Source organism: Gigantopelta aegis, unplaced genomic scaffold (genome assembly GCF_016097555.1).
Source record: "Gigantopelta aegis isolate Gae_Host unplaced genomic scaffold, Gae_host_genome ctg3781_pilon_pilon:::debris, whole genome shotgun sequence".
In the NCBI taxonomy this organism is placed as follows: Eukaryota; Metazoa; Mollusca; class Gastropoda; order Neomphalida; family Peltospiridae; genus Gigantopelta; species Gigantopelta aegis.
Window position 1 is genome coordinate 4,124 of NW_024533508.1, and position 26,888 is coordinate 31,011.

A 26,888-nucleotide genomic window follows, 5' to 3' on the forward strand; every position below is an offset into this window, starting at 1 on the left:
AGTAACTTATAAATAACGATCACATTTGACTTCATTAATCGATAGAAAAGGTAGTAGATAGCTGACAATACTGTCAATACGGTGTTAAAATGATTTTAAAACAAAGTGAGGAAAGGGTATTCGAGGAAGCAGGTATCATGGTATATAATATGACGTCTTGTATAAAGAAAAACCTCTGGCACTGCCTCTGTTCCACAACTTCACACAATGTGACACTACCTCTGCTTTCGTTGGATAGGTAAAAGGACAACTTAAAACTGTTACCCTGATGTGACTTTTACATTTACCTACATGGTACTCAACCCATAACCCAAAGTAATTGTAAATCATTTTATGCTCCTCACTTCTAGCTAATAAAACATTTCACAGTTAGTTATCTTTAATAATAAGACCAGCAACGTGGAACACGTTGACGAAGCAAGGACATTGTTGTACTACCAGAATAGGATGGCAGTGGAAACCATTCCACCCACCGAATATGCCCTGCTGCTAGTGTTGGAAATCGGTTGGAATTCCATCCTCAAATATCAGTTATACTCGCTTGTCATCAACCATTCAACTGTAGATTACACAATTGATTAAAGTTATATGAACATAATAAATAATTTGAATTACAAGGACAATGCGCCTGTCGTCATTCCCACTGTAATAACCCTACAAGTCGCCAATCTACCTTTAATGACTAATTAATGACGTTTTGTGTATGTAGACATGAAAACAAACAAAAACCACTACATATTTACATCAATTGCATCATCTAGATTAGAGAAATAATTACAGTTAACATTTCCCCACACAATCGAGTATATACTTTTTTAATCAATCATAACATCGTTAGAGCCAAACCGATCAATTTTCGATTATAATTGATTATTGGAACATCACTACCTAGAAACTACATCATTGAAAACGGGTTACCTATTAAGCTAACACTATGTTCCACCAGTGAAAAAATGCACCCACTCCAGAGAGAGACGTTCTTTTGTGAAATTCCCTAACTTTGGCTCCAGTGAATTGATTAAGTGTTGTTACTGAGTGGATGTGGCACTAGATGGCCATGTAAGTAGGTCCAATCGAAAGAAAGAAAGAAATGTTTTATTTAACGACACACTCAACACATTTTATTTACGGTTATATGGCGTCAGACATATGGTTAAGGACCACACAGATTTTGAAAGGAAACCCGCTGTCGCCACTACATGGGCTACTCTTTCCGATTAGCAGCAAGGGATATTTTATTTCCGCTTCCCACAGGCAGGATAGCACAAACCATGGCCTTTGTTGAACCAGTTATGGATCACTGGTCGATGCAAGTTGTTTACACCTACCCATTGAGCCTTGCAGAGCACGCACTCAGGGTTTGGAGTCGGTATCTGGATTAAAAATTCCATGGCTCGACTGGGATCCGAACCCAGTACCTACCAGCTTGTAGACTGATGGCCTAACCACGACGCCACAGAGGCCGGTTTCCATCTATGTGAGTTACCAAGTATCGAGGTCTACTGTGAGTCTTATTGCGTTCACTAGTAAAGTACACACTGTCCCTCACTAATTGTTTGGGAGAGTGGAGAATGATGTTGGATGGATTCTGTTGGTCATCAAGTGAAATGTGTTTATGTGTGGACTGGTCTCTGTGTGCCCACATCTTTCTTGCAGAGGTACCACGTGAGTGAATTCAGCCTTCCTGTAACAACAGATGGCCTCAGTTTACAGTTATCTTCCCATTTGGTTGTCCCAAATCCGGAAATTTGACCGCGCAAGTAGTCTGCTGTTTGACTGTGATTATTTCATGGCAGACAGCTATGACGTGGCAACTGTTTGACTGAAGTGACAGGGGATAGCATGTAGTTTGTAAACATGTGTAACTTGCTGACATTGAAGACTTGTTTGTGGTAATTCCAGCCCATGCAAAAGTAGTGCTTTTTGTGTAAAATGGGTGTACTCCGGCCTGGTTTAGAGGGTTTGTCTGTTTAAACCAATATGCTGGGAGAAAGAGCTGGACAACAGGGGTTGTCCTTTTCAGGGTATGTGTCCCTCATGCAGGCAAAGGTACATACAAAACTTCACGGGCCTGCTGATATTAATAAAAATGTTATAGCCACTAAGGCTATATAGAAACATATAGCGAAATTAATTGTGGTCTGAGGCCTGATATAGTTCACACATTACACCAGTTAAATGCTTGATTCTGATGAAAGTATTATAACCAGAGAGGTGAAATTACACAGACTGATTGTGAATACCACAAGGAATATGAAAACTAATTTATTTATTTTCTAAATATTTTATTAAATTAAAAAAAACATGTTTTTGAATTTATTAAAAATTAAAATTAAAATTTTCAACTTTTAAATTTCAATATCCTCCAAAATAGCATACAATGACCTCTGATGTTACTACAGGTTGTTGCAATATTTTTTAACATGTTTGAGCTAATAATTTGGTAAAAAAAAAGAGCAAAAGTTGGATTTTGTTAGTCAATATTGAGATTTTAAAACATTTTTACATATTGAATTTTAATGAGTTTCTCAATTATTGCATTTGGACAGAAGATCTAAATATAATGAATATATCACTACTAAATGTAATTAACCACTTTAAATAAATAGTATACAGTTTTTAACAAGATTAAGTACTCTAATAATACATTTCACCTACATTTATGTAAATTACACACTTCAGTCATTTTTCAAAAATGGTCTTGTATCCTTAGAAAATCTAATAGGCTAATATTCTATGCTGTCTGAATGTATTTATTGTGTTCAGTAATCAGATGCTGGTATACTTGTCAAGTTTATTGCAGAAAATGTGCCAAAAAGGTTAACATTTGGCTTGTAATACATATGGCAGAATAATCCATAATGCATATTCAGTGGTCATTACTACAAACATCCTTCCAATCAAGAAATACTACACTGAGGTATCCAAGACACTGGCGCATGACTACACTTGTTAACAGTTATCACTGGAAACTGAAAAATATGGTGCAAGTACCTCTTGGTAGGATTTATATCAGCATTTTGTGACAAAATCTTAATTTTCAAAGTTGTCGTCAACAAAAAACATATTATGGTGTATACCTAAGTTATATCTGTAGGGCATATTCATATTAATATGCATTTATATGGACTGTTTTGCCTTTTACAAAGTGGCTACATGTCTAATACAGTAAATGAAGTAGATTAAGTAAATACAGCAGGTCAAAATTGAATCTGAGGCCTATCATGTCTAATTTTCCCTGACATTAGTGTGTAAAAATTTGTTGCAAATGGCCCCAATTTTGTGATTTTCACCATCCCTCTGACACATTTCTAATAATGTATCATGAATTCAGTCACCATATCTTTAATAAGCCTCCACTTATCATATTTAAAATGCAAAATTTTAGTTTTAGATTTTAATGTTTTTAAAAAATTTAAATTCAAGTTTAATATTTCATTAAAAATGAAGTAAAATCTAATGATTGATTTTTTTTCCTTTAAATATATCAAAATCTTTCCAAGACAACACTGTGCAGATAGAACATATGTAGAAGAAAAAATAGCTGCTCATTGTATGAAGAAATTCCAAAATTTGATAAAGTTATTACATTTTGAAGTTGGTGTCCCTCAAGTTTCCATTGCTAAAATTGGCCATGGCAAGGCACTGTGGTAGATGTTTTAACACAGCCTCTATATACTCTCAATTTAAAGGTGACATCCCGATACCTACTGAGCATTGCTTTAATGTGTATATCATTGGAATGCATTAGTGTGGGCCAGTTTTTAGGTGTGGGGGGGGGGGGGGGGGGAATGGACTGATAGGCCTCAGATTACAGTTATCTTCCCATTTGGTTGTCCAAAATCCGGAAATTTGACCGCGCAAGTAGTCTGCTGTTTGACTGTGATTATTTCATGGCAGACAGCTATGAAGTGGCAACTGTTTGACTGAAGTGACAGGGGATAGCATGTAGTTTGTAAACATGTGTAACTTGCTGACATTGAAGACTTGTTTGTGGTAATTCCGGCCCATGCAAAAGTAGTGCTTTTTGTGTAAAATGGGTGTACTCCAGCCTGGTTTAGAGGGTGTGTCTGTTTAAACCAATATGCTGGGAGAAAGAGCTGGACAACAGGGGTTGTCCTTTTCAGGGTATGTGTCCCTCATGCAGGCAAAGGTACATACAAAACTTCACGGGCCTGCTGATATTAATAAAAATGTTATAGCCACTAAGGCTATATAGAAACATATAGCGAAATTAATTGTGGTCTGAGGCCAGCTAAGTTCAGAGCAGAAATGGAACTTAAGAGGATTATGTCATAAGAGTTCTTCTGGACAGCCTTTTCAGCAACAGGATTCTTGCTAGGATTCTTTATCCTTACAAGATGATTCTTTGTTTAGCTATTAGTAACAAGAGCTTCAATGCTGGGAGCTGGGTCTGTATGCACAACATTTGGTGGTCCATCGAGTGTTCAAAGATCAACACATAACTAAATCACAGCTTCTCGTAATAATTTATGTTGTTCACTTTGGATTAGCATTGTAGCTGTATATGAGGTAATGGTTTTTCTGAGGGCAACGATTATTTGTTGGTTCCTTTTTATATCACCAGTGGCGAAGGTGGTGCAAATGGCCTCAGGGGTAGGACACAACATCTGTGTTTTGATAGTTGGAGTTATCTTTGCAAGAAATGGTCATTTTACTAACCGTAATACGTGTTAAATTTATCTAGAAATTTGCCATCATTATGTCTGTGCTATATTTCAAGTACTAAGATGATCACGAAGTTCTGATATATAGCAGTCTGGTAGTTTTCAGTAGTTACACTGTATACTTAGAAACAACTGAAGAATCTTTAAAATGCCATTTTATTTTATGAGTAGCCATTCATATTATGCACATTACCTTGATATCATTTTGTATTATGCCCATTTATTTTATTTTTTTCTCTGTCAAGTCCACACCAATATTTAATGAGTGCATAATTCAAAAATATATTTCCTATGGATAATGAAATTTCGGACACATAAACTACATACCAACAGCTACACAATGAGACAAGTTTTGGGATTTTAAAAGTTTATATCCACATTTTGGGGGTTTTCATTGAAAATGCCCTCAAAACGATTTTTCCTATTTCAGAAAGATGTTGTTCCATAATTAGTCATCACATAGTTGTAATTTAAGATTTATATAGCAATTGGGACAAGTTAAATGTATGTAGGCCTAATAAATATAAGACTTTTAAGATTGTTAAGCATTCAGTATGACTGCTGAAAATGACCAGTGTCCTATATGTCAGATCTTTGTAAATGTTGTTCGAAGTTCCCATACAAAATGTCAGATTTCAATGTATGCTGGGATAATCGAAATGGAAACGTAGGATAAAGACGATGGCAGCAATTTTTAAAAAACTACCAGGAATGCAGAGCCTAATTTCAGATTTATTCATGTAGATCTATGTCTGAATAAGATTCAATGATACAAATGTCAATGAATGTAAAACTGAAGTGCGTGGGGCATTGTTGATTTGAAATGGACTGACCCTCAAAGGTTACGATGTCTGCAGTTTACTTCACGGGATGGATCAAATACATGTTAGTAACAAAACCAAAAGGCAGCAGAAAGCACCCCAGCATAGAGCTAAAGAGGGGTCAATATTCTAAAATGTTATGAGTGAGTAAACCTAGATATTTAGAGATTTTAAAATTTAACATTGAAATTTTCAAAGATTCTTAAACTTGACACATGGATATTCTTAGGTGGTCTTTACAAATTAATGAATTATCTACTACTGACAAATTTGAAATTAAATAGCAGAGCTTTGTATGCTGATTGGCCTCATGTTTCTATCTATGACATTTTAATACATAATAAGTTCTATATTTTAATGATGGGTTGAGATGTCAGAAATATTTGTTTTTCTTCACCTACTAACTGCCAATTATGTGTCCAGGTTTACGCATTTCATGGGGGGTTTTCTTTTTCATTTTCGTGGTTTTTTATTATTTTATTTTTTATTTTGCTGTCTTACAAATTAATATCAAAATAGCCAATGTTTCTATCTCAGCCACACACACACACATACAAATTGTGTACAATATTTTCACAAACAGGTGAAAAAAACTTTTCATCTCACATCTTTTCAGTCAGCGATGCGTCATATTGTAAAAGCAATCAAGGCTGCGTGTCTGTGATAATCCCTTGGACCTAATTTCTTTCCCCCACTCCTCATATTTGGCAGGGAATTGTACCGTACTCTCCTTATAATACTTCCCAGAACTAATTAAATGTATGTATTTACAGGCAATATTTGTTGGGCACTTTAGTAGATTAATCTGATGTGATCTTGACTTTAAGCTATAATTAACAGAAACATAAAAAGTATGTCCAAGAATGACCGTCAGAAATGAACATTGTGTGTTTTCTTTTCTCTGTTATTAGTCATAATCAGCTATAATTCTATTCGCTCTTTTATTTAAGCTCCTGACACACCGGGTCCATACGACGATGTCAACAGCAACACAACAGCCCCAAACATGGAACTGTACTTCTACAGATCGCAAGGAATTGTTAGTAGCTACACCGTGACACTGTCTGGAGTTTCGTCTTCCTACAATCGGGCACAAACTATATCTCCATCAGGACAAGACAAGGAATCTGTTTATTTCAGTAATATAACAGCTGGAAAATACTATATTCTAGAAATCATCGCAGTTAGTTTTGGTGTTCGAAGTGAACCCTACATCTACAAAAATATCCGTGGCGCGGTTAAAGGTAAATAGGAACTGACTGAGATCATAATGGATTTGTGTAAATGTTTAACATTTTAGAAATTACATATTTAAACATCTTTTCTTTGAAATGCCTTTTGAATAATATCGTCACACGAGCATGTAGACATATAACTCTGATATTTAATATTTTAGTTTGTGTCTGCTATACATGGGTGTCTGTGACAAATATTTCAAACAGGGGTTGGTCTGTTATATGTCCCTCAATGGTGATAGTCAGCACAATGCATTTGAAGCATCCATATTAAAATTATTTAAGACTTGTATGTATAGTACTGGAACCCTTGCACATTTAGTTTTTTATACACATTGTAACCAATTATCCCACTTCTTTTGCAGCACCTACCAGTGTTACTCAGTTTTCTGTATCCAGCATCACAGACCAGTCGATGTTTGTACAGTGGAAAGGTCCAAATAATCCAAACGGTGTCATATATGGTTATATTTTAACTCTACAAATACAGCAAAGCCAGAGCTGTCAACAGAAGATTGTGTTCCGCTGCAGTGATTGTCAAAATATGAGTATTGTGAGTGAATATATGCCATGGAGTGTTCCATATATTAGGGGGAGGTGTTAAAGCCGCACACCCTAGTTCCATCCAGCGAAAATAAATTATAATTTGGTTAATCTACAAACCTGTAACACACTTAGATCACGTTTTTATGAAATGGAGTGAAAAAGCAGGTTTTATATCGATAAATACCATGGGAATCCCCATGTCCCAATTGCTTGAAATAATTTTGAAAGTTAGTATTCTGATGTCACTGGTAGATGTCGCTCGAAGCACAACAATGCTTACGTCATGACAAATTTCACAGACTTGTGGTGCGTTCGTTTCACCTCTCCTGGACATGTTCCAACTGTTCTGTCCTGGTTGTATCCCCTCTCCAGATATCGTAAGACTTAGCAAAATTATTGGTTTTAAGGGTTTGTAACGTTTTGTATTGAGACACTTACTTGTCTGAACTTTATTGTTACTGAAAATGTTCACGAACTGTGAAGAAAAATCTCACAAATGAACAACAACAAATCGGATCTTGATTGCGCGAACCGTGCACGAGAAAACAAACTGAACCAAAATGATAACGGTCACGTGATATACCAACGTCTGTGACATTGAAATCGAAATATCCCCTCTAAAAATAGATTGGACCTCGCTTGCTTAACGGTTTTTTCTCGACAGAACGTCTTGTGAGAAAATGCAAAAAATGCATTTCGTGGTTTTACAAACATCAGGATTACCAAAAAGCACTTCAGGTGAATGGTAATGTGTATTCTAAATAATAAAATGTAAGTAAAGTGCAATTTTATTTGTGAAAAATGGGGTTTAATAGCGAAAAACAACGCCGTAATGGTTAACAAATAGCCGTAACTAGGGTGTGTCCATTTAACGTTTTATAGTTCGTACTATTTCAAATTATAAGGGGTTATCTTTCATTATTGTAAAACAACTACACATTTTATTTATATGGTAACCATCCCCACCACACTTCTTTAAATAGTTCTCGAAGTGGTACAGGTCCCTTTCGGGTACAAAGAAATATGGATTTTTACTCTGTGCTGACTGTTGTTGTTGGAATGCCCCATGTAATATATGGTTTATAGTGCTTTCGAGGTAGCTAAGTATGTTTTCCTGGTGAAACACCCCTTTAGAAAACCCAATATGGTAAAAATCCAAGATGACGGCACAATAAAATGTCAATATGACAGACACAAATAACTTAAGCTTATTTGAAACAACATATAGTTTGTAATATATTGCTTAGACCCCAGAACCAGTGACCATCAGACCTGTCAACCTTCAGTCAAGAGAAACCAGGAGGTGTGTGTTGAAAAAGCAGGAGATTTTGTAAAAAAGCAGGAGAGTTTTTAAATTAACACAATTTAACCCTAAATCGCAAGATTTAAAAAAAAAAAATATTATAATAAGTTATATGAACACTACATAATGTCATATATACTTGTTAACCTTAGATCTTGGCATTTAAAAAAAGTAATAATAAAAAAATAAAAAATAAAAATAAATATTATTATTAATTTGTTTTAAAGTTTAAATATTATTGAGTTAATACTTTTTTTTTTTTTTAAATAACTCTTTTATCAAAAAAGTTTAAAAACACAAACAAGAAATTAAAAAATATATTAGTACATTTACGGTATTACACTTACAGCCTTACAGGTTACGTTACATCATCATTTGTGGTTAGTGTAGCTAAGTACCTAAGACAAATTTATATAAATCTTATAAATTAATATTCAGTTTTTACTATTATGAGGAACAGTGGCGTGGTACTTATTTAAAATCATTATAATGATGCAATAAATATTGTATTTCCATTAATCATAAGTAGAACCTCATTACGGACATCGTGTGAAATTTACCGGAATTATACCCATTTCCGTGAATTAACTTTATGTCAAACACAACATTTATTAATTGTACAAAAATAATCTCTTGAAGTGTACCCTTGTTACCAACACTTTACTGCGCAAACATACAAAATTAACTGACACAAGTATGTTTATATAGCTAATTGGTATTTTCGTTGTCTTGCCGTGACATGTGATTTTAACATGCATCGTGTGTATCGCTGTCAACTCTGGGCCCGAGTCTGGCACTTCAGATTCATCATAGTTGCATTATGTAATCTAGTGGGAAGACATTTTATAATTCAGAGGCGTCATTAGAACTAAACTGGATAGTTATATATATGGCAACACTGAATGGCAATACACAGCCTGTTGAATTAGCGGCAACACGCTTCGTAGCCATTACGATGACAACAAACATTATAATAACACATCAGTTTATAAACTCCATATGCTTTTTTTAACAATATAAATATCCCACAAGTCTTACTTCAGCAAAGGTTAAACAGTTTGGACAATTCGGCCTGTTACATTCTCGGAAACCGAAAGTAGTCGACATTTTCCGAATGAGAATGAGTTACTTCCCTTATGTTATTTTGGTAAAACTGACCATGAAAACGTAAAAGAAACAATTATTGAATGTAACCCCCATTATTTGAGATAGTATAGGCTATCAAAGGTGAATAATACCTCCCCCTACTTAAATAACATTCAGAACAATATTATAAAATTGTTGAAAACCAAATATATATACTACATGTATACCGTTTATCTTATGAGTTGTTCTAAAATGTATGTAATTATAAGCTTGGGCAAATAAATACGTTTTTTACATTCGATAACAATGGTCACTGAACACGAATGCGGTAGAAAAACAAACTTACGACTATTTTTATATTGGAAACTTTAATTTATTCAAAATGGCGTCCAATATTAATCTCATTTCGTGTATTTGGCCTCAGACCACAATTAATTTCACTATGTATTCTCATGTAGCCCCAGTGGCTGTAGCACTTTTATTAATTTCACCAGGCCATTAGCATTTCACGGGAAACATTACCTGCCTGGGCCCATTGAACACTCGAAAGGACGACATCTGTTGTCCAGCTCTTTTCCGCGTTATATCAATGTAAACAAACACACGTGGGCTAAGGGACCGAATCACACCCATTTCTCTGCATTTTACACAAATTTTGCATGACTTCAATGTGCTCTGGGGGACATTATGCAGTATCCAGTGTAAACCAAGTGCACATATTCACTAACTGCATCCTCTCACCTGTCAAACCCAGTGTAACAATCCAGTATACTAAGCAGCTCCCCAGCCATTAATCACATCACAAGAAAACTATATTTTCTCGCATTAACTTCCGTATTTTGGACAACCAAATGGGTGGATAACTCTAGTCTGAGGCCATTTTACAGCTTTTAGATCCTATACTGTATATATAAATATATGGGGTTTTTTTGGGTCGGAGAACACGGAAATGGAACTTTCAGATAGCATAGTCTTCATATAGAGCTTTCCCCTGCCGTTTTGCACTAAATATATCATATACAGGATATCACTTCGTATATGCAATATAGCAGAAAAAAATTGTTTCACGTGATATAAAAGACATTGGAAGTGAAGCTAAAAAGATTGCATTGATTGGATAAAGATAGTGGTTTACCCACTAAATCTAACACAGCAGTAGAAAAGAACTCATTATCGTTGTTTGAAACATTTCAGAACATGGCGGAAAAGTATTGGGGGAAAGTCCAAGATCGTAGTCTTTGGAAAGTTACAAAATGCAAATTCAGTGACTAATCGCTAACTCATACAACATATGAACAAAGAGTTATGATGAAGTAAGGATGACATTCCGTTCCTTTAACCGACATACGAAAGAAAGTATTATAAATAGAAGATTAGAAGCAGCAAGAAATGGGCAAAGTAATAAGCTAAATATATTCTGTCATATAGAGACACAATATTAAGATTTACTAAGAACCTATTCAGTGAATTCATGAGGTACAGACCAGGGGCTCAGACCCCATATTTGTGGTCCATAAATCTTGTTTTGCCCTTCTGCATATATATGTAATAATCCATGATTTTTTTTGTTTATAATGTGAAATAAAATAACGATTTGTAAAACCGTCGACTGTGCAGTAAAGCACGCTTATTTTGTGGGATTTTCTTTTATTCATTGAAACTCAGCTATTATGATCACCTGTGGATCTGATTAAAATTGTTCTTAACAGTGAAGTGGTTGTCCTAAAACCGAATTATGAGAATTAATACTAATAAATATGTATTTTAACCTCTGGACCATTTCATATAAGGGTCTCATTTTCTGGAACATTACGCTTATAGCTTACAACTTTAAAACTAAAACAACGATTTCATACTTGAACAATTAATTGAACCTTGATTAAACAACTTCTGTGCCAGAATGATATTGCGTTGTTTGAATAAGTTAGGACATATTCTGGTCTTTATTATATTAAATAGTTTTAGAACCAGAGGACTCTTTAGGTGGAATTCCACTATATATATAACCAAAAATGAATTATTACTATACCATTATCATTTAAGGAGATAAACACTCCTGTAAGTTTAATTAAGTCAGTAGTGGATCGGCTTTTCTTGTCACTGTTGTTTATGTAAAATATATATCATTACTAGATATAAATCGTTCTAGGTTGATAATGATACACACTGCAGCGATATTCCACAGACCATAATCAACAAGACGAGAAGTGTTCTGAATAATCGTAGTGTTGAGTTCAGCCATACACTGACAGATCTCCTTCCTTTCATGCTTTACACGACTGGGGTGTTTGCCATCAATGCACTTGAATACGGACCATATGTAAAGTTAGAGAACATGACTGAAACAAAAGGTACGTTTCGTTTGAAACTTTTAAATTTAGTAAAATGCCAAAATGTACGCAACAAAAAATGATGTATTTGGTAACTGAAGTATTTTGGAATCTTTTAAGTTACACCCAGGATTAAGTTTAAAGTATTTAAAGCACTTTTATTTGTAAACAAAATTTTAAAATATACTTGCCTTGATATTATATTGTATTATACGTTTCCCCACACCTCCTTAAACTGTGGTTTTACATACAAATGTAATTATATAACTAATATTTTTATATACATATCTTTTACGTCGTTAACCATTTATTCCTTCATTCATTGTTGCTTTACGTTGCTTCAGTGAGTTAAAATTGACTTAAACATGTCTTATTCCAGCTGCTGCAACACCAACCGGCTTCTCCAGTTCAATGGTAACACATTCATCAATAGCATTGATCTGGATGCCAGAATCACCTCGGCCAGGATTAACAAACTATACACTGACAGTTTTTGAGAAATCAGAAATCGATTCAAGTTCCAACATCCAGATACAACAGATAGAGATACCAGGTAACCAGTGTTGGTATATCAGCCCTGTAAAACAGTCTTGCAGAAAAGTTGATGTCACAATCCACTCCATTGTAATATCTGAGAGGATGTCAAGTTTAAATGATTACCACGTTTTACTGGTGTATATAGCCATAATGGCATAGGTTCAACTTGTTTCACTGCCATGCTGTGTTCTTATTTTGTGACATGAACATGATCATGTTGTGTCTCCATTGTTTTATCCATGTATTTTGTCAGTAACAATTATTGGTCAAATTGTAATATTTCTCCTGCTTGAATATATATTTACGGTGGTTAGTGTGTATATAGTCAGAGTACATGTGTTTCGTTTAGGCTGGAGTAGTACCACTTACAATGTCAACAGTCTGTCCAGCTACTGGGATTACAAGTTCACCTTAGTGGCGATGACCTCTGCTGGGACGTCTGCGCCTGCAACTACATCATACATCAAGACAAGTGAATCCGGTAATTATCACAAATAAAATATGTTATTTTCAGGAATGCTACTTCAGTTTCTGGTGAAACAACAGCTTACTGTAGAGTCTGGTGAATACTCAAAAAAACATATACACAGCAATTAAAATATTTGACTAAACTGTTTACAGATGTTTTAGAATATTTACCTTGTGCAACATTCCTTGCACTATTATGACAATGATTCATTAATGCATGTCATCACAGATGTACTTTTTCTAATCAACTGTGTTCTGTTCTAGTTTTGATTTAGTAGTCTGCATCTCTGCAAAATGCACCGGCCTCGGTGGCGTCGTGGCAGGCCATAGGTCTACAGGCTGGTAGGTACTGGGTTTGGATCCCAGTCGACGCATGGGATTTTTAATCCAGATATCGACTCCAAACCCTGAGTGAGTGCTCCGCAAGGCTCAATGGGTAGGTGTAAACCACTTGCACCGACCAGTGATCCATAACTGGTTCAACAAAGGCCATGGTTTGTGCTATCCTGCCTGTGGGAAGCGCAAATAAAAGATCTCTTGCTGCTAATCGGAAGAGTAGCCCATGTAGTGGCGACAGCGGGTTTCCTCTCAAAATCTGTGTGGTTGTTAACCATATGTCTGACGCCATATAACCGTAAATAAAATGTGTTGAGTGCGTCGTTAAATAAAACACTTCTTTCTCTGCAAAATGCAGAGCAGAGTTCAATGGGCATTTGGCAAAGTAGTGGTTGAATCCACAATTCTGTATCTAGTGTCTCGTCTATGAGAGGACAGCCACTCTAGAGTTCTTTTACTGGAGATGTTATTATTATTACACCACCATAAAGAGGATTGCCACTTCCAGAATAGGTTTGCTGAATCAAAAGTAACACAGGACAGAGCTCATTGGAATAAGAACAGCTGTGACGAAATTCACTCATGAATCGTATCAAAACAGTGATGTTATCAGGTGTTCGTGAAAGTTAAGCATGTCCTGCCCCACCGGTGGCACTGTCATGAGTACTGCCACCACAGCTGTCAAGTCCGTCACTTCATCTAAAACTGGTGGCACTGTCATGAGTACTGCCACCACAGCTGTCAAGTCCGTCATTTCATCTAAAACGATGAAAAAATAAATGTGCAACAGTTTCACCAAAAGAGATGAAAAGGTTTGCACAAGCTCAAACTATGGAATAGCATCAACTATCATTTTGGTCAGTGATGCATCATATTTAGTACATAAAGCCTCAGTATACTTTAGTCTAGATTCACTCTTGATCTTTACGAATTATTCATTTCCATGGAAGATAGTTATATATTTATATCTTTATTCACCATTATTTGTAATAAATGCCCCATGGATTAAATAATGGAATCTTTTCTTAAATTTGTCATTGGAGATTGTGGTGTATAATGTTTAAAACTCACGTTTTAATGTTAGTGAACATTGATTTGGATTGAGAGTGAATGGTTTCAAGATGATCTTTGGAATTCTTGAGAATTCACGTGTGATTAATACCACTTGCCTCGAAGACATTTTGACAATACCTAGAAAGGTCATCCTTGATAGTGATCATAATAATGCTGAACCCCGCGATATGCCTCTCCTTGTATGGATTGTTATAAGTGATTTGAATTGAATAGCAGATGTATAGAACCTTATTTACACTGGAGTCAGCTATGGTTAACTGAGCCATACATGTACATTTACTGATGTTTACTGATATTTACTTATATGTGGTTGGGTTTTATTGGCATTCAGTTTCTCAAAACCTAGCTACGGTAATGTTCTCATCAATACATATTATTTACATCAGTGGTTCATATATTTTACATTATAATTATGTTCGTTAAAAGCTAAGAGTACAAACACTTGGGCATGGATATGAACATGACAGTCTGTTTTTATGTCTACATCTGAACACAGACTCCATCTGAACGACAAAAACGCAAGACAGGTTCGTGTGTATGCACAATGAATCTCTATCTAGTGCCTCGTTGATAAGGGGACAGCCATATCACAATATGAAGGATATTATATCTGAACAAAGAGAGAGAGAGAGAGAGAGAGAGAGAGAGAGAGAGAGGAGAGAGAGAGAGAGAGAGAGAGAGAGAGAGAGAGAGAGAGAGACAGACAGACAGACAGACAGACAGACAGACAGTCAGTCAGTCAGTCAGAGAGGGAGGGAGACAGGGAGAGTGAGAGAGAGAGAGACACACAGAGAGAGAGAGAGACCGAGAGAGAGAGGGGGGGGGCTAATAATAAATAATTCTTGAAGTAAAAAGGTGCCTTCTTATTGGATAAAAAAAAGAACAACACGGTCGGTGGTAGAAGTTGGTGAATCAACTGATCATTGTTTTAGCATTTACAGTAGATACTGAATAACTTTCCAATTTTACAGGGGCATAGGCTGGGGTGGTTCGGGGGTTGGGACAACCCCCCACTGAAGCAAACGGTCCGCTTTCAGAACTAAAATATACAGGTTTATGCATATGGAGTTTCTGGTGATGCAAAACTAATAGAAAAAGGTCCACTTGGTTCATATTCGAACTCTCCCAGGTTCAGATCACGCTCCGTCCCTGTTGTATGTTATTTTTGTAATATTAAATGTTGAAACATGTACCATTTTAAAAGTGAGTGTAACTACAAATGGAAAGTAAAGTAAATTTGTTCACGTTCCATATTGTATTTGGGATACTTTTCCGGCTAATCATCTGCATTTTTGTGAATCTTGGTCTGTATTTATGACAATTGTATTGTACAGTATATTAATTTTCTCATTTTTGTACATTTATAAATGTTTGTGGTATAAGTACATATACAAACTGAAGCAGTACAATGTATGCCAGGGGCCACAGTATAGGGTTAGCCACATGGGCCATCCCTCACCCACTCCCGTTTGCCTGTTATTTTGCCGAGAAGACTGAAAACGCTGTATTTTGAATATTTGAAAAATCATAATTTTCTCGGTGAAGTATGCCATCCCAAACCCTCCAAAAAACGTTAAAGCCCTTTTGGGCCCTCATATTCGCATCCTGTGCCATCGCATTGGTAGGGACACCCCCCCCCCCCCCCCCCCCCCCCCCCCCGCACACACATACATACACACTTCAAAATACACTGCAAGCCCTGTATGTTGTGTAGTGTATTGTGATATATCTATGTACTTCAAAATAATGTATTGTATATCACATTTTAGCACCAATTGCAGCAGAAGGGTTCAATGTTAACACAATTGCAGATAACTACACAGCCTTAAGTGTAAGCTATCAGTGTCCGAAGCAGAAAGATGGAAGAAATGGAGTAATACGGTCTTCTAACTTAAAGTTCGAGTCATTTCAGGTATGTTTGTTTTTTGAAGTAATTTCTGCCATTTTGTTTTCGCATAAAGTATCCAGTTATCTATCCTACATGGCCAGTACTTGTAAACCTTTACATTTTTAATGTTGCAGCAAGCTTCTAAGTGTATATTGTTGTCATGTGCTAGTACCCAAAAGAAACAAAAGACACCTCATGAGTTATTTCCTTTATTTACATTCGTAAATTTCTCAATTGATATACATACATTGTAGGCCATCCGCTAAGTTTCGTTCCACATATCGGGGGTCTAAAAAATCTTTATGTTTTTGGCTAGATAAATACATTATCTATCGCAGAAAAAAAAGTTTACCAAGATATTTCCTGCAGGTTTTTTTTAAATGACGTCAAAACGAGACCCCCCTCTGACCAAATTTAGGAATTTGTTTTAGAGGGGTGGGTAACTAAAACGGATCTCGGTAACTAAAATGGATCTAAATCAGTAACTATAACACATAGAACAATATGTGACCACTCAAAACATTTGTAATGCAATAATATATATGCAAATATTTTATTTAATTGGATAATCAGAGGTCAAAATGTCATAAAATAAAAATAATAAAAATTAGAAATTTTGGGTATGCCCTAATAAAATTAAATTTCAGAAAAGTTATTGCTTCTTATACAATTTAACTGCCTTAATTCTATAGAAACATAGCATTGAAATACATTTAAGTGTTAAAAATCAACTCTGAATGTGTTTCAACCCATAATATATAAAGTGAAAAGTTGTACTATTTTAAAATACACCAAAACTAAAAATATTTGTAATAATAAATTTAAAACAAGAGCTATGGTAAATGCATTTTTAATGGAAGTAACCAGGTGTATTTCTAAAGAGTTCATAGTCTGTACTATTCAAGAAGTCAATCCAGGAGGGTAGCCAGTGGTCGACAAGGTCAAACATAGAGGTCAAAGGTCAATTAAGTGCAAAAAAGTTTTTTTTCACTGAAATGCTTTTTTGTGTGCAAACTTTCTTAATAGAAGTGGTCTGGATACTTCTCTTGTCCCTATAATATATAATTTTACAATATATATTTGAAGTTATTGGAAATTATGAAGAATCTCGTAGATGAAAAGGCAAATAACTCGGGTTGACTTTTAAGAAATTGCAGTCCATCTTATATATCAGATTGTGATATGAAGATTTCAGATGTTTAATTATTTTAAATGGTCTAATCACTTTGAATAGGTACCAGTACCTATTAGTACCATAGTTCTAACTCCTTATAGGCCTGCATTTTTTTTTTTTTAAATTAGCTGTGAAATGCACTGTGCAGGCGTTTTTGGCTTATGTTTCTGCTTTTTCACAACTGTTCTGCACATATTTACATTTGTATTACCTGTTAAAGGAAATACAGTCAAACAATGTATATTTACGTATTTGTATAGATTTTAGTCCATCTCATCACCGCTATCATCGTCATCATCATCAGAAAACACATCATCCTGAGCCTCATCTTTCCAATTGGTGCAGTTACTACATTTACACAAATCTGTGCATGACAGCCTGGCTGACTGGCACGAACACCTATTTGTGGAGCACATTCCAGTCTTACATTTACAATTAACTGACAAAAGAACAGCTTTTGGGGCAGGGTCTTTGGTCATCCAGTTGATTGATATTTCTCCAGCTTTTACAACCCAACCATGGCTGTTGGGTGATGGAGCAGATATTGACTGTTCAAGAGATCTTCTGTGTATGGCTGCTTGGTAATTGGCCCTCTTGCAGTGCTGCTGAAGTGCATCTTGTGTGGGTGGCATGCTCTGTTCTGATGTTTTTGCAAGACAAAAGACTTTGTACCTGGCTTCATTTACACTTGATGTGGACTGGCCATATAACCGACACACAAATCTTTCCATTACAAGCAAAACTTTATCATTCAATGTGAAATGTTTTTCTAGCTCCATGAAACCTTTCACAAATTTCAAGACCTTTGGGAATGTCTCCACCTGTCTCAGGCCAGGCTTGTCTCATAACCAACAATTGCATCAGATGAAGCACAGTGGCCAAATCTATTCAGAATATCTAACAGCTGACAAGAACCAGTCAAATGTCGAACTGTGAGACCCAAGGCTAAAGATTTTTGAGTTTGTCTTCTTCCATTTGTTGCCAGATAAACAACATCCTGACAAATAGACAACAGTTTTAAATGAATACTCCCGGGAACACTAACCCTCTCTGAAATAGAAAGCTCTTCTGAGACTCCAATGCTCCAAGCAAGTAAGTTGTACAGTTCCACAGGAACAACTGATTCACATGATTCAATGTTCATAGTATCTGATGTTGGTGGCCATGGGGTTTCCATTCGAGGTTGTTCTTTAATAACTCTTTGAAGAATGTCACTTGTTTCATATAAGGTTTGCATGGAACTAAAAGCACTGCTTCTGGCTTGTAGACCTGATACAGTAGACTTCATAGGACTGCTTGCCTCGGTGTCAGTGTCGCTTGGTGTTAACTCTGATCCAAGCTCACTTTCTGATTGGAATCCTTCCAGGAGATCATCAGGTGACAAGGTCTCTGTGAAGACTAGCTCGCTAACATTCTTCCGGCATGGAGAATGAATAGTAAGTTGTGGATAGTCATTCTGAATACGTCTTTTCAGTTGATCAGTTCTAAAATTTAAATAAAATAAAGTTCAGTATTTAACAAAAAGGTTCATAATCATGTAGTAAAATGGTAATACAATATGATCAACATTAGATAATACTTATAGTCAAACATCAAAGCCAACCTGATGAAAACATGATTTCTTGCTGATACAATGTAAAAACAACAATTGTAATATGTACTGCATTTCATTTCATATCTCTTGAAAATGGTCATATATGGAATGCTGCATATATGCATCACCTCAAAATTTCACCATCCATGGAATGTCCCTGTGGCACAGGAAGACAAGATCCAGAGCACATACTACAAAAGTGCCCTACATACACCACCGACAGAACACGATCTTGGCCAATACCGATGCATTTTAGAGACAAGCTATGGGGAACCAAATGTGAACTGATCAACACCACACCGTTCATCAGGAACATACAAATCCTCATCTAAATTAAGAGCCGTAACCAACAGTGTATGAACACAGAAGAAGAAGGAATGCTGCATCAGTTATGCTATAAATCAATTTTTTATTAAACATAAACCTTTGGACATGCTATATATAATAAGGATGATTATATGCCCAAATAACACGTGTCCGCCTATGAAGTCATCGGATTGATCCTTCTCAGTGGACCCATATGAAGTTTGGGCAATTTTCCTTTCCAACCAGTGGTCCACAACTGGTTCATCAAAGGCTGTGGTATGTGCTGTCCTGTCTATGGGAAAGTGCATATAAAAGATCCCTTGCTGCTTATCAGAAAGAGTAGCCTATGTGGTGGCAGCGGGTTTCCTCTAATAGCCAATGATAAGATAAACATCAGTGTGCTCTAGTGTCGTCATTAAATAAAAACAAACTTTAACAAAAAAATGTATGCCCAAATAACAATAACATTTAATATAATATTATTTGCTAGTGCATTAATATACATGGCATATTCAACAAAAGTGTTTTCCAACTACACGTGTGCTGTTACCTGTAACTCGTGGCATCAGTCATTTCATGTTTGGATACAAAGCGTCTAAACAGATGTAGCAGCAATGACATTCTCAAAATCTCGTGATTTTTCAGCAGGCGAGTTACCACCACAGTCTCACAAAACAAGGCATATGCAGTTGAATACTGTTGTAATGGAACAGATTCACTGAAATAAACAAAGTCAATTGGGTTATTCATAGTAGTTAAGTCATGTAACAATATACAAGTTAGTTTCTATATTTTTATGTTTAATGCTGATGATGCAGTACAATGATGTTTAGCATGATTATTAACCACATTTGTTGAAATACTCCTTGTAATTTTACTGTCTTCTACAGAAGTTAGATTACAATTGTAGTAATGGTTCAGTTCATCTGATTCTGTCTTGTGGGTTTCCTCATAAATATTTATATTTAAACTTTGATTAGTCCTTATTAAAACCTAAGTACTTACATATACAAGCACTGTGTGTGTGTGTGTGTGTGTGTGTGAATGTATGTATGTGCATGCATGTTGTGGATGTGTGTGCATGGCATATACACGTTTGTAAGTATACATGTGAATTTAAATTCACATCATAATATTATTAAGATATCATGTTTACTACTGTACCAATCAACCTTCACTTTGCTTATGTTATGGGGATAATAATTAAAACAAACAAAACAAAAAGGCGGGGGGGGGGGGGGGGGGAATTAAAAAACCTTTTCTTCTTTCTCAGGAATCTTGTGTAATTTTTGTAGCATGAACGATGATATTTTACTTCAATAGCTACACAATCCTTGTCTTGAATGTGAAGTAGAATTGTTTCATCACACTTCTGAGTGGCTGCTTCTCGCAACTGACCTGCAATGCAAGATTATTACATGAGTGAACTGAAAACATTTCTTCCAGCCTAAACCAGTTAAAGCTATAATATACTAATAATGGTCAGTTACAATATAATAACATCAATTTGTTTGTTGCTGGGTTTTTTATGTAGACCAGCAGGCTTAGCCAAATCCAGTCCCCGGATGCACAGGGCTACCCGATTTGTTAACTGGGCAACCATATTGTTAACTGCATAAACCACATTTTAGATACCTGGTAGTCCATGGTCTACCATTAAAATGTAAAATTGTTCCAACGCTGCAGACCACAATGTGACTGTCAAAATAAAAGTTATAAAAGGTATGCCTAATTAAAATAATTAAATATTTAAATCATATATTTCGAAATATAAATATTTGAAAATAAGAAGAAAATGTTTCTGGTAATAACAATTTGAACAAGGGTGGTGACCAGAAGCATATTTATTTGTGTGGCCTAAAATAAAATAAAAATGTTATAAACAATTACTTACCAGCTGACTCAGTTTCTGCTTGTATTAGCTTGTCTTTAACTCGGTTGTGTCCAATAGTGACACATCGGTCTTTCTTCTTGCATATGATGCATAATGCTGGTAAAACACTACAGCTGGTTTCACCGACTTTTGACACAACAGAACTGGACCAGAGGTTTTTTTGGAGAGCTGACATCATTATCATCTTCATTTGATTCATTTTCTTCTGGCACTACCAATGCTGTTTTCTCACTAGCCTTTTGTGATTTCTCAATGTATATCTTGTTTGTAAACTTTTGATAACATGATTTATGATAGCCAAAGTGTACACAAGCGTCTTTTGAAAACGGAATGTCAAGTACGCCACTTCTAAAAAGATTGTTCGAAATATCACTAAGTTCGCCCGTTAATTTTGACCATTTCGTAGCACACTCGACGCATTTATCCCATGTGGTAGCTGAAAAGGTTGTCAATTTACCTTCCACATCTTGACACGCATGTATAATGCAGCGAAGCTTGCCTAGATCTTTAGATGTAAAAATTTCTTTAATTTTCACTCTGCTCGCAGCCTAGCCCGAGTACTCTGACTGTAAGAGAGCTAGACGGACATTTGGACATAAATACGCTCTTATTACAGTCAGACCAACCTATGTATATTTTTGGCAATTACTGACTACCAAACGGTAGGCAAAGATTCCCGCTCTAATACCACACCAATCCTATGTTTGACGTCAAATACCTTTACATCGATCATTTTCGAGTTAACTGATACAAAATAATCCACATATTAATCACTAATACACATACTACAGAGAGAAACCCGACAGCACCCACATTCAGCTAAGTGTATGCTGTGATTTATTAAGCATAGTGATTGATTTAAAGAAAAAATTAAGTAGACTGCCATTTTTTTTTCAGAATAATAGGGTGCAATGCACATACTGTCATCAACGCTTTTTTGTAAATTATGAAGATAATGTGCAACATTAACTATTATACATTTTTAGTAATATTATTAAAATCAGTTGACATTTCAGCATGAAATTACACACATATATACTAAGAATATCCACCTACGTAACGCTAACATTTTATAGTCAGTTATATTATTTATATTACCATGGCAACACCCGCAAATTTCAATATACCATATTTTCATTAATAATTATGAAAACTTTAATTAAAAACTAATATATATTTTTTAATTTAAGTCTATGCTGTGATTTATTAACCATACTGCTTGATGTAAAGAAAAAATGAAGTCGACAATCGTGTTTTTTCTGAAAAATAGGGTCAGATGCGCATTCGGCTATCAACGCATTTTTTGTACTATTATACATTTCTGGTAATATTATTAAAATCAGTTGACATTTCAGCATGAAATTACACACATATATACTAAGAATATCCACCTACATAACGCTAACATTTTATAGTCAGTTATATTATTTATGTTACCATGGCAACAGCTGCAACTTTCAATATACCATTTTTTATTAATAATTATGAAAACTTTAATTTAAAACTAATATTTTGCTTTTAATTTAAGTCTATGGTGTGATCTATTAACCATACTACTCGATTTAGAAAAAGAATTAAGTAGACAGCCAATTGTGTTTTTGAATAATAGAGTCAAATGCACATCCTACCATCAACGCATTTTTGTAACTTGTGGACATTGTATCCAACATTACCTAGACACTAAACATATGTATACTACCTCTATATCTTTATATATCTTTGTCAAATGACACAAGATTTTAAAAAAGGTATATGCCCTTTCACTTCCTGTTATTTTCAAATGAACATTATTAATTCTGTTACCATGGTAACCAATGCAAAAAGAGGAACCGTTTTCCATATGAAATGTTTTAAATGAATTTATTTGAATACAAATCACTGTATAATGATGTAATAATAAGCTTCCAGCTGTTTACAAGAGAAGGGTGAACATTGTGAATTCTGTTACCATGGTAACCAATGCAAAACAGAAAAAATAAAAATATCATTTTCAAGGACTGAGAAAAAACAACTATGCATAATTGTACTATGCCTGTAGAAAAGATATATGAAGCTTATTAATTCTGTTACCATGGTAACCAGTTCAAAACTATATGTTACCATGGTACCCAGATCGAAACTGTTACCATGGTACCCAATGCAAACTATTGGTTACCATGGTAAGGTATGTAAAACTGATAGGTGGTTATGGAGTTTAGAATCTTTTTAAATTGGACACTGCATTTCATGTACAAACTTTAAGCAGCAGCTATCTTACTATAATCGACACGACATTAACGAAATTCGCAAAATTGATATTTGTATGGTATTCCTGGACACGACAATTGGCTTAATTATCCCCTATGTGTGTCCCACCCTTAGGAGAGGGGTAGAATGACCAAATTCACAAGGAGATGAACTCCATCCCCACCTAGGGGACATTCACAAGTTATATACACTGGTCATCTATTTGCCTTTATATATTATTTGAATACTATCCAGGTATAGCATTTCTGGCAAATGAGCTGGCCTAAAACCTTTTCACCATGTATTTTCATCATTTCACTCTGACACAATATTAGTTGTAATCTATGTAAAAATATGTAGTGATTCATTTGCAACCCTATATAGCTGTTCAGGGCTGTAACTAGGATTTAAACAATGAACCAATGAGCATGTAAGGTGCAAGACACCATTTTGCGGTCATTTCAGGGAGGTTACATACTTAAAACATCAGTATCAATAAACTATTTTTCTATTATTTTACACACACACACACACACCAATGCATTCCTCCCACACCAGGGGCAGGATGCAGCCCAGTGGTAAAGCGCAGTTGGTTTGGGATTGATTCCCATCGGCGGGCTCACTGGGCTATATCTCGTTCCAGCCAGTGCTCCATGACTGGTATATCAAAGGCTGTGGTATGTACTATCCTGTCTTTGGGATGGTGTATATAAAAGATGCCTTGCTACTAATGGAAAAATGTAGGGGGTTTTCTCTCTAAGACTACTAGTATGTCAAAATTACCAAATGTTTGACATCCAATAGCCGACGATTGATAAATCAGTGTGCTCTAGTGGTGTCGTTAAATACAAAATAAAACACACACACACCATTGCCTCTACCCGTTAGCTGAGACCCTGCTGTTTGGCAGTAAAGCTAATATGAATAATTGCTGTTATCCAGATTCAGGGATTTTCGTTCAACTCTGGCAGAAATCTGCCTGCATCCCAAACAAAAATGAGAGCCCGTACGCTTAGGCCTATGCCGCTTCATTTTTTGTTTTTTTAATTTTGGGCCCTGTCGCTTAGGCCCTTGGAGAGGGAGGTCAGAATGTGTTTATGTGTGGCACAAAATGAAGTTGGAACTGATTAAAAAAACATTGAGAAGTCAAAAACGTGAAACGTTTATAGAAAATGTGCTCCCTACCGCAATAGGTCACTTGAGATGTCACACAAGTAAATGTTGAAAACATTATTATCGGAATCATGAATTTATATTTGTGCAACTTCTGACCTGTTTATTGACAGAGTGAAAGAAGAAGAAATCACCGGCAGTTGGTCCCGCGAAGTATTGTATCTGGGTCAAGTGTCGATAATATAGGTCAACTACACTTTGAAGTTTTTGCGATTTTTCTTTGATATTTTTATCCACAATATAGGATCGTTTTATGATTTGTGATTATTACATCCTGAATACAACATTTTATTTGCATTAAATAATTTGTTTAACGATTTTTGAGACAAAAACAATGTTTCGGGTCGTTGCCTACACAACAGTGTCCGCCCTGCTAAAGTACGTGGTTTTTTTCTTTTTAATTGTTATTTAAAAAAATAAAAAACGTGATTACTTACTCTGAATCTATTGCAAACCATCATCCTACTGTAATTTTCACATTTGATATAGGTCCATATAGTTACCGCACGATTTTTGAGGGGTGTTGCGTAACACGAAAAAGGACCGTGTCGATGTTCTAAAAAACGGAAGATAACTGTTGCATGGAAAATAAATTGGACCTCGCGGTGAGGGTGTGTATACCCCCGACGCATCCACACCAATTGGTACCGTACAGGCCTGATGCACTAATCATAAGCGTACGGGATCCCATTTTGTTTTGTAGGGGTGGGAGAGGGAGAAGGGCAGGCTAATTTGTGCCCGAATTAAACGAAAATACCACCAACTAAAAAACAACATTTATTAGTTTTAGCGTTACTGCCAACCAGCTATATATAATATAGGGTTTCAAACGAAGCACTACACAATTGTACATGGATTTAATTACAACTAGTATTGTGGGAGAAATGTTGGAAATACTAATGCATGATGAAAAGGTTTCAGGCCAGCTCAATTTACCCGAATGTCTCTGTCGTATTCGCCCGAATTTTAGATTTTGGCACTAATAAATTTATCAAAATACATTAGATCCAACAGTGCAACACAACTACAGTTTACCTCATGATGATTAATTTATCTGTATAACATTTGCAAATGTGTGTGCAGGGAATGGGTCGACCCCCGACCCCCCCCTCCCCCCCCCCCCCCACACACACACCTTTTCGGTCCCTGCTCGAGCAGATTAAAAACACAAAAGCAAATTCAATACATATTCCGGCACAGCATTACAGAAATCCCCTATAAACTTCGCTCTCCAGACACCCCTACCTAAAATCCCAGCACACATGCCTGATTTAAAAAAAATTGTCATCCACCATACAACATTACAAAACATTCACTGCTTATATACGCTTATTCATAAAAAGCCATGCATGCCCCCCTCCCCCCCCCCACACACACACACACACACAAAATCCTTGGATCCGCGACTGGTACATTATAGTACATGCTTTAATCTATTTCAATAATAAAAACAAAAAACCGGTGGCGCCACATAATTATGTGTGACACACAACGAGAATGTTTTGTGATTGGTTATTCAGCAAATATTCGTAACCTATCGTTTGTAATTCATTTTTTTAAAATGAGAACAAATATATATCCACTCAGTAGTGATTAACACCAATGTGAATGTTGAAAAGGAAAAACTGGCAGAAAAACAACACACAACAAAACAACGACGAACACCGAGCACATGTGCGTATTCGATCATATAGTCGACGTAACTGTTCAAGCAAACATAGCTAGTTAGAATATCGTCTGCTGTAGTATAAGTAACCACGTTGTAATTATTAATGAAAACAGTTAGCAGCACATGCAAGCAATGTGTACTACTGCTGTCAAATTGTATGGCGGGAAATGTGCTGTCACATGACCTGTTGTTTATAAATAGAAACAGGGAAATGGCGCTTTTCGATGACTGTTTATGCCGTCGGATTACAATTATTTGATTGTGTTTGTACCTTTTTTAGGCATTAAAAGTGATACTTGTTCTATTTTAATGCAACTGTCATAATGTAGTTCATATATAATAGTATATTATGACAACTTTGTAGCGATAAAAGAAATCGCTACCAAAAAAAAACAAGAAACAATAACAAACAATAATAGCACCGTCATTTGACGGGTCATTTTTGTTTTGAAAAAAACATAAGATGTACAGAAGCAATTTAGCAAATATTTGGATATGTCATTCAAAAACTATTTATTGACATTTTCTTACTTTGTTTTT

General features: G+C 35.6%; 1 protein-coding gene across 1 annotated transcript in view; it reads left to right on the plus strand.

Moving 5' to 3' along the window:
• Positions 1–447: 447 nt before the first annotated feature.
• Positions 448–26,888, plus strand: part of LOC121392416 (receptor-type tyrosine-protein phosphatase F-like) — a gene marked incomplete at its 3' end in the record, with an annotated part of 30,502 nt that continues 4,061 nt past the window's right edge. Inside the window, exons 1-7 of the mRNA XM_041523638.1 lie at positions 448–505; positions 6,460–6,753; positions 7,110–7,297; positions 11,829–12,030; positions 12,389–12,562; positions 12,896–13,027; positions 16,194–16,336. Of these exons, the coding sequence (XP_041379572.1) occupies positions 448–505; positions 6,460–6,753; positions 7,110–7,297; positions 11,829–12,030; positions 12,389–12,562; positions 12,896–13,027; positions 16,194–16,336 (1,191 nt within the window). The remainder of the gene's footprint in view (positions 506–6,459; positions 6,754–7,109; positions 7,298–11,828; positions 12,031–12,388; positions 12,563–12,895; positions 13,028–16,193; positions 16,337–26,888) is intronic.